This window comes from Cannabis sativa, chromosome 7 (assembly GCF_029168945.1).
Source record: "Cannabis sativa cultivar Pink pepper isolate KNU-18-1 chromosome 7, ASM2916894v1, whole genome shotgun sequence".
In the NCBI taxonomy this organism is placed as follows: Eukaryota; Viridiplantae; Streptophyta; class Magnoliopsida; order Rosales; family Cannabaceae; genus Cannabis; species Cannabis sativa.
In genome coordinates this window covers 44,586,192-44,595,718 of record NC_083607.1, presented here as the reverse complement: position 1 = coordinate 44,595,718, position 9,527 = coordinate 44,586,192, and the positions used below count along the sequence as shown (strand labels likewise).

Genomic DNA, 9,527 nt, shown 5'->3' with positions numbered 1-9,527 from the left:
GTGCTCTTTGTATTCTCTCTGTATGTAACGGCTCCTTTGAGCCTCTCTCTCTATAAATAGAAAACCAGAATCTCAGCATTGATTGAGCTGAGTTTTACAATTGCATTTACACCTAAAATTTGACTCCACGCCACATATTATTCTCTCGTAACGTGTTTTCTTAGATGACCCACAACAACCAAATCAAGAGCAAGGTTTCCAAGACTCTTGTAATAGAAGCATTTTAGTGGAACATCTCTGTCTAAAAGAATTGAGTTGGAAATTGGAATGCAATGAAATCATAATTTTTAAAATAATCATTATTATTATAAACAACGGTTCAAACACACTTTCTCTAATAAATTGGCATTGATGATCACCAAATGTGAAAATGAAGTGATTTTCCTATATCTGCTTGAAGAACCTGAAATGATTTCACTTTCTGTAGAAAGAAAAACATCTCAGTTATATGTTATAATGCTTTTCAATTGCTTTAATACTAGCTCTCAGGATCAGTAAGATCTGAGGGACTATCAAGGTCGCCCATACTTGCAGAAACGAAGGACTCAAAAGACTCTTCCGATGACAGGGAAGAAACAGTGTCATCTGAATCAGAGATCACATCATCATCGTGGTGAAGTAAGTCGTCTTCATCAATTTCGGATGCCTCAGATCCTTCTGCTCCTAAGAGCAGCTTGTTTATAGCTAATTTTGCAGCATCGACAAACCATTCATCCTCGGGGAGGGCACTACAACAAATACAGTGCTCGATTTTAGTTTGGAAAACAGAAGAACAAAGATACAGAAACTGGTAAACAAACTTGAGTTGCACACAAACATAACTTACTTGTTTGAAACCATGCCTTCAGAAGAGAATGCCCTGATAGCACGAGCAATTATAGCTGATGCAATCTGGTGCACATGTCGTGATGGGTAACCCGCAAACCGTGCAATTTCCACAGTGAAGTGCATATCAAGAATTAGCTGAGAGAAAGACCAATTATGAGCTTGATAAATTAGGAGCATACGAGTTGGCTGTCAGATTAGTTATGCAGTGCAGTTTGAAAACAAGAATGTGAGTTAGTTGAGCTTATATTCCATCTGCATTATCGCAAGCATAGTAGGCACGAATGTGCAAGTCTCTTTTTTTTTTTTTTAAATACTAGCAACAATATACGTAAGAACATGGACAGAATAACAATATGATGACATGTTTACATTTCATATGCCATAGAGGTCAAAGTGGCTTTTGACACAAGTTCACCAGATGGGACTTTTTCTATCATTTTGGCTTAAAATCACAGGTCTTATCAAAAACACCAATGATGACAAAGAATTCACTGATCTCAAGCTAAAAAAAACAAATTTGAGAGTAGTAAAACTGACTTGATTAAGTGGGGGCAGGAGGCTTTATGAGACCAGGCTACTAAGAGCCAGGATTCTAGTTAAATATTTACTTGTGTGAAGTGAGCAGTTGCGTGCAGCACAATATTAGTTGAATTGAAGCACATTTAATGATTACTCAATAATTTTTGGGCACTGCATAAACACAACTACACAAGAAGTATGGATCATAGAAATGCTTTCCCTCCAGTCCTAGTTGTTGCACTGACACGCAACAACTACACCACATGTTACTACTTTCCTTAATAAGTTACTCAAAAATAAAGCTAGTCAGATTGAGTGAATAACTTGGCTGTTTCTTTAGAGTATCCACCACGACGACATATATCCGTTCTACAGACTTTCATGCCTTAAGGTCAATGATCAATTAAGAAAGAAGAAGAAGAAATAAAAGCAGCCTCTCGTAAATGGCCCATTCAAGTCAAGAGAAGATAGCTAAAAGGGAGAACGAAGAGGACAATTTAAAGAATATACCTGCTGCAACCCAAGTGGCTCAAGAGGACCTGAATCATCTTCAAACACATCCCAAAACTCTTGTTCATCAGATAACCACATTAAAACAGTCTCTGTTAGTCTAGCTAGCAAATTTTTCTGTATTTTTTCTTTTCCAAGTAATACATCTCCAGCCACCGTTGCTAATTGCTGTAACTTTGAAAATAAAGCCTACAAAGATAGCAGCATATCAGTTACCAGAAATAGAAGCTGCAGTGTTAGCTTAGGTGCATCATCTTAAAAAGATTATGCCAAGCTATCAGACAATCTATAGCTCTACAAGTAGAAACAGTAGAATTTATAGGAAATGCATTGCGACAGATCTTCCATTGAATGTCTCCATCAAACGATAAAGTAATAAGATAAAAGAAAAAAGAATGACCTGAAATGGAAGTGAAGGCAAAGGATCAGAGTCCCAGTGGTGTAAGATATCTCCATTTCCATTGAAGTATATTTGTGCATTTAATCGAGTTTTTCCTTCTCTGGAGTATATGAAAGCCAAAACATATTGCCGACAAAAATGATCTCTAAGCTTATCATATGAATGCTGAATTTGGCGTTTCCATTCCTTCAGGGCATTGGTGCTAGGAGAAGATTTCATATTTTCACCAGTTCCATCGTTTGAATCCTGACAACCATTTAGTTGCTTCCAAACAGTTACAACAGCATTTGGTAACAGTTCATCCATAATTGTGAATGCTATTCCAAGAATCGAAAGCTGTTCTGAATCTGTCTCTGCTCTAAATGGTACAACATCTTTGAGCTCTGTAATATTGTCATCATCTGAGGGGCCTGGTAGGGCTTTGATTAAGGAGTCCATGTATTTATCAAATAAATGTCCAATTCTACTCAATATGTTGCCTCCAAAGTGCAAAACAGTCAATGGGGTAAGCTGTTCCAATATATCCTGCAAACAAATTTTGAACTATGGAGTTAAATAAAAATGAACACATAAAGCATCAAGAAGAAAATCATTATGAAGAAATGCAAGATTAAAGGAAACTGATACTGAGAAAAAAAATACTTCATACAAAGCATGAACCAATGCACTATGCGCATACACACATGTACAAACACTAAAGTAACAAGTAGAGTTGATGGCAGAGCAGCCTGTAACCGCATGGAAATCTTTGTACCTAAGAGCCCAAAATGGCTGTGTTATACTTCACTGACAAAATGTGGACCTATCAGATGTCTAGGAATGTATAGTCTACACATATATGAGTTGCAGTGAGCATAAGGAACACAAATACACAACTATGAGAACCACAAATCCACAGACGACCACTTCTGAAATGTTAATGTTATTCAATAGATCCCAGGAAACAAAAGAAAAAAAAACATGTTTAATATGGATCAGTACCTTGTTGGATCATCTTAAGGTAGCATAACTTCCCTCAAGGAATTTTCTGTTTCACCATAATTAATATTTTAAAACTATTTCCTTTTCTACTAACAATAGGGGTCCGTAGTCATATTAAGGAAGTTGACATCAAAGAATTAGCCAAGTTATCCTAAGTGTGCATATATTAACTTAATGGTCATATAGTCTGCAACCATGTATACAAAGCTTTAAATATTCTAAGCTATAGTGTAGCCAGATCAACAAATGGATCCTCAACTTACTTCAACAATGGACATGAATCTGATTCCACTATTAACGAGCACACTATCAGGCGATGGTGTAATTGTAGATAATAGAGATGCGAAGCGAGGTGAAAAAGGAATGATTTCTTCTGGTTCCACCGAGCCAAGGACAACCTTCCTAGCCCTTCTAAAGTTCAGTTCTAAAACTTCTTCAATGAAAGGGTGTAAAAGAACCAAAACTAATTTTGACAGTTTCAAGCCTTGAGATTCTAGAGCCAAACAGTAGTTGAGACTAGCCTGAACACATACGCTGGCAGCTCGTAATGCAGAAACTGTCTCGGAAATGGGTGCATTCTCTTTTATCATCCGCACAAAAGCCTCAATTTCCCACTCTGCCCATTGAACAATTCTGTTTGTATAAACAGGATCATCACCAAATATCAAACCCGATTCCTTTCTTGTATGCGAGATTATTGAAAATACAATCTTAGATAATGTTGCTGGATATGTCCTTGGACAGAAAGAACAAGACGGAATAAAAACTTCAATGTTCTTCTGAATACGGGAACCATAAAATTTCAAAAGTAACTGATGTGCCAAAGGACCTTTCCCAAGTTTAATTAAAGCACATAACGTTTTCTTCAGCTCTACAACACTAATAGAAGGTTGTTCAGCAATCTCAACTAGCTGATCTTCAAGAATTACCTTTCTTCTTAAAAAAGCAGCTTTATATGAGGACTCATCAGCAGACAACAAGTCTGAGTTTTTTAGCTCCAAAGAGTTTTTCTCCTCGGAATCTAAGGCATCCAATGCTTCTTCTACTTTATGTTCAGCCAAGAGCACATCAATATTCTCCAAAAAAATACTGTTAGCATCAACTTCGTTAGGTATAAGATCTTTAAGCTCATCACTCTTGGAATCTTGCTTAGCTTCATAGGGTTCACCACCAGATTTGTTCCACTCTTCCAATTCACGAGAGACTCCAGTCATCAAATCTTGAACAAGAATTCCTTGCGCTGAAATGTGCTTTCGCAGTTCAATCGATTCATGCTGCATTTCTCTAGCCTCTTCAGATATTCTGCACTCATCAATAATCAAACCTCTATGTCAGATGAAGCTGAAAAACAATACAGAAAGCACAATCAGAAAAAAAAAATGAGGAAATTGGTACAAGAAGCTGTGGATACCCTTCTTGATAATGGACTCGGCGGACATGTTACTGATATGTAATCAAAACACCATGAGATAAAATCTTTGAGACTGATAAGAAAAAATATATTTTACATCGAAAGAAATAAAATACTAAATAAAGAAGCCTTGCCAGCAACTTTTTATTTCCTGTAATCAATTGTATTGATAATCAAGAAAATGCTAAACTAAATTAGGGAAGAAAAAAATCATATAAATAGAATATTTCATCAATTGTTTGCGAAGCCAGCGCTACTAAGTACTATTCTCATTTGAACGAATGATATTTATTTCATAAACATAAGATTGACAAGGACAGAAATAGAAGCAAGTAACACCAAACTATGTCATCTTAAAAATTTCTCATGATTTAGAACTAATACCTCAAAAACGCCAAATACTTTGTTTGCATATTCCCACATAAGTTTTCCACAGCATCTTTCAAGTCCAGGAGTTCACAGCAAAGTTTTCTGATTCCCTGCACAAGAGTTAAGTGTCAGTAAAACTTTACGCATAATTGCACATACCTTGATTAAACAACTTGAAGAACTTCTCCGCAAAAAAAAAAAAAAAAAAAAAAAAAAACTGTAAAATAAATCACTATTATTAAATAAAAACTAGAAAGCCAATGACTAGATGCTAAATGAAAACTCTTCTCAGCATAGGTATGGGCCTCAGAGTTGCCCCCTAGTGTAACTTTGACTCCCATGTGTGCTTCAACTTAAGAAACAATAAGTACAAGAATAACACGATTTTAAAGCACATTTCTTCCAACATGGAAGGGACTTTTCCCCTATTGTTGCATATAATATAGCTAATTCGGAACTCACAATATGGCTACCCTATTGTCGCTAAAAATATAGCTACTGTGACCAAGCTCTAAGATCTATAGCAACTCTACAATCATGAAGAGAAAAAAAAATGAATACAAACAAATAAATACCATAATGAAAAATCAAAGAAATTCTTATAGTCCTGAATTCATATTTTTGTGAACATGTTTTCAAAGATTGCTGAGCCAGCGTCAGGTCTGAAAAGACAATATTCATTCCTAGGATATATTATTAGATTGTCATCATAACTCACAAAAAACTACAAAACTGAAATTAACAATTGCAATTTGCTTTTTTCCAATCAACTCATCATAGATCATAACAAAAATGACAATAGTTTCGAAGACACACAGGGCTCGTTTGGAACGTCATATTAGGTCCTATTGAATTGGATTATATATCATATTTTTATATAATACTATATTAAACTTTAATTTATACTAAAATATTATATATTTAGGTGTCCATAAAAGTTAATAACTCATATAATTTTACATAAAAATATTGCATAAAATACAATTTAATATAATACTATACAATACAATACGGTGTAATACGGCGTACCAAACGAACCCACGCTATACATTTGCCTATGTCTTGATCAACAATTTTTTTTTTATTTTGTGTTTTTTTTTTTTTGAAACAAAACAAAACATACTATATTTTGTATACTTGTATTACTATACTTATACCTTCTCATGGTCTAAGAAAGGAATGCATGGAGCAGGGGAAAAGGTTGAATGTTGAGCAGCAATTGAACATGATCAAACCGTTTACAGCTAAAGAGATTAGGAGAGCTTTCTTTAGCATTCCTGATTCAAAGTCCCCGGGGCCTGATGGTTACGGAGCTGGGTTTTTCAAGAAAATGTGGACTGAATTGGGTGTTAATGTCATTAAAGCAATAGAAAGTTTCTTCAATAATGGTGTCATGCCTCGGGATCTTCATGCTACTATGATAACACTTATCCCCAAAACTGAGAGTCCAACAAAAGCTGTGGATTATAGGCTGATTGCCTGCTATTCCACGGTTTATAAATACATCTCCAAGCTGCTTTGTTCCAGACTTGCCCAGGTGTTGCCTATTTTTGTCAATCAGAATCAAGGAGCCTTTATTTAGGGGAGCTCTATTGCCCATAATATCATGATTCTTCAAGATATCTTGAAGAATTACAACAGAAGGATTGTGTCTCCTAGATGCACTATCAAAGTTGACATCAGTAAAGTGTATGATACGGTAAACTAGGAGTTTTTAGAGGAGCTTCTTAATTCTTTTAAGTTGCCAGCCAGGTTTATCACATGGATTATGACCTGTGTGAGAGCCACTTCCTACTCTATTTTAATGAATGGTAGAGTTCAAGGCAGCTTCAAAGGCAAGAAATGTTTAAGACAAGGGGACCCCCTATCTCCTCTCCTGTTTGTTCTGATAATGGAGTATCTAACAAGGAGATTACGATTGGCAGCCAACAATTCAGATTACAGGTATCACCCCATGTGCAAGAACATCAAAATCATAAGCTTATGTTTTGCTGATGATTTGTAAAGGGAATATTCAGTCGATCCAGGTGCTTAAGAATTGTTTGGAGGAGTTCAAAGACACCTCAGGCCTTGCAATCAATACAAGTAAACCTCAGATGTACTTTGGAGGGGTTGGAGAAGAAACAAAACAGGCTATCTTGAGAGAATTAACTCTCACTGAGGGAAAATTTCCCCTAAAGTATCTGGGAGTTCCTTTGAAACCCACAAAATGGAGAGCTGAAGATTGTGGTATGATTATCAAGAAGATTAAGCAAAGACTTCTTTGTTGGACAAGTAGACATCTCTCTTTTGCAGGAAGAGCTCAGCTTATCCATTCAGTGTTGCTTGGACTTCGTAACTACTGGATGAGCATATTTGTCTTGCCTCAAAGCATCACCAAGGAAATTGAAAAGTTATGTAGAGGGTTCCTATAGGGTTGGAATGGGAATAGAAGTAAGCTCCATGTGGTCAATTGGGAGAAGGTTTGCCTTCCAAAACATTATGGAGGGCTGGGGTTCAAAGAGGGGACTAAGCGAAATCAAGCAATCATAGCTAAGTATATTTGGGCCATTTCAACCAAAAGTGACATACTTTGGGTGAAATGGTCAATGATATTTATCTTAAAAACAATTCCATTTGGTCTTATGATCTCAAGATTGATACGAGTTGGTATTGGAAGAAAATTTGTCATGTTAAAGACAAATTTTCGAGAGCTGATATTATTAAAGCAGGTACGGCAGGAAGGTTTAAAACAAATCTGCTATACAATAGCAGGTTACCCCAGGTTATTTGTGAGTACAGCAGGAGCATATGGTGTTCCTTCATCATGCCAAAACATAGATTCATGCTTTGGCAAGCTATAAATGCTCAGCTGCTAACTCGAGATAAATTCCAACAATTTCGCATCAACTTGGATAGTGTTGAATGTCCGGTGTGTGGAGCTGCAACAGAAACAAACCAGCACTTGTTTTTTGAGTGCAGCCTCTCTCAAAGAATCAATGATCAGATCAGGTTGTGGCTGGGCAAAAGGGCTTGGCCGAATGAGTTTCAAAGCTGGAAAAGCTGGCTGGAGCAGGACAGAAAGGGTAAGTTGCACAGGGTTCATAGGGTGATTTTTGCTGCTGTGATATATAGCATATGGATCAATCGGAACAATTGTATCTTAAATGAATATTCTTGCTCGGTTTCTAAGATTGTACAGGAAGTTCAAAAAGCTACATTTTATCGATTGAAAATTGCAAAAAAGAGGAACTTAAGTAGAGACAAGAGACAATGTATATAGAGCAATTATGTTGTAAATAAGGGTTGGTTGTGCTAAGCTTGTTTTTGTTGCTTAGCTTTGGTTTTAAATGCTTGTGATTATTGAAGATTGTTCCTTCTTGATCAAAAAAATATAGAAAGTCTCAGACGACATATACGGTCAATAGCTTTCTGGAAGAGAAGAGGATGGCACATACTCAAACCAGAAATGCTAATGAACTATTTTCCCAACAACCAGAAATATCCCAGATGGAAATTGGCAATACTCTAAAGTCCACTAGAAATAGTGAGATACACAAACTTACTGCATATATATCTATATATAAAAAATCAAGAGCAATAATCAGCGTCTAAATCGAAATGGGTCATCACATTTCAACTAAAAAAAGAAGAAGAAAATATAAATCACGAAGTAAGAGTTTGTGATGAACCAAATATAGGGATAGAAATGAGGGGGAAAAGGGTGAGAGAAGATTGTACCTTTTCAGTGTGGGATTGATGAAGAGAATCGATCTTGGACTGTGGAGTGATGCTCTCAATGGATGGGAAATCGTCGTCTTCTTCACTGCTCTCCATTTTTGACTTATGTATTTTGATGTTTTCAGAGACGAGAAATGGAAATTAAGGCAAATGGGTCTGCGTTCGGAACTGGGTTTTCTTGGTTGGTCGGTCAGCTTTACAGTAAACTGCTTATGATTTCAGGAGTAGTGTATTATGTTTTTATTTTTTATTTTATTTAGGAATCATCAATATATATAGGTAGGAACTAATATCAAAATAAAAGAAATTGAAAACTTTATTTTTTATTTAATATCAAAATAATAAAATAAAAAATAGAAAGATAAATTGATAAAAATGAATATATTAATTATAAAAATATATTGAATCTTGAAGGAAATAAAAAAATTTATGTAAGGAGCAATACTAAACTTGTTGATAGAAGTTTGGTATTGCTCCTTTAGCTTTATTTTTAATAACTACTTCTATAGACTAATATCGAAATTTTATCTATTTGTAGATGGAACCTCTAGAGCAGCTAAACGAGTTCATAATTTTAATTATTTTAATGTTATTTTTTAATTATTTTAATGTAATTTTTGTTGACATCGCTTTTAGCCAACGACAATGAGTCTATTTTAATAAGCGATAAGTGATTTATAGCAATCAATATATAATAAAGCAATGTAAAGACACAGGAATTTTATAGAGTTTCAGCCCCGAGCAGTTCGGTAATAGTCTAATCCTCGTTATTTGTATTGACTTAAGATC

The 9,527-nt window shown here is 35.5% G+C and overlaps 1 protein-coding gene across 2 annotated transcripts; it reads right to left on the bottom strand.

The window, feature by feature from the left end:
* Positions 1–268: 268 nt before the first annotated feature.
* LOC115697244 (exocyst complex component EXO84C) lies at positions 269–8,998 on the bottom strand. Of its 2 annotated transcripts, XM_030624171.2 has the most exons (7): positions 8,739–8,998; positions 5,034–5,128; positions 3,502–4,540; positions 2,258–2,782; positions 1,858–2,046; positions 827–963; positions 269–728 (listed from the first exon to the last, which is right to left on the bottom strand). In XM_030624171.2, exons 1-7 carry the CDS (start codon positions 8,832–8,834, stop codon positions 479–481), a joined length of 2,331 nt encoding a protein of 776 aa, XP_030480031.1. In that variant the 5' UTR covers positions 8,835–8,998; the 3' UTR covers positions 269–478. The 2 variants fall into 2 exon arrangements, with proteins under 2 accessions (XP_030480031.1, XP_060974867.1); XM_061118884.1 differs by lacking the exon at positions 8,739–8,998 and having other exon boundaries at positions 3,502–4,579.
* Between the last annotated feature and the right edge of the window lie 529 nt (positions 8,999–9,527).

Coding starts and splice junctions, on each gene's coding strand:
- LOC115697244 (XM_030624171.2), bottom strand. CDS start 8,834: ATGGAGAGCAGTGAAGAAGACGACGATTTCCCATCCATTGAGAGCATC. Junction 2,783..3,501: donor GATTCATGTCCATTGTTGAA/GTAAGTTGAGGA, acceptor ATTTGTTTGCAG/GATATATTGGAACAGCTTAC. Junction 964..1,857: donor AGCCACTTGGGTTGCAGCAG/GTATATTCTTTA, acceptor TCTTTCTCTCAG/CTAATTCTTGATATGCACTT.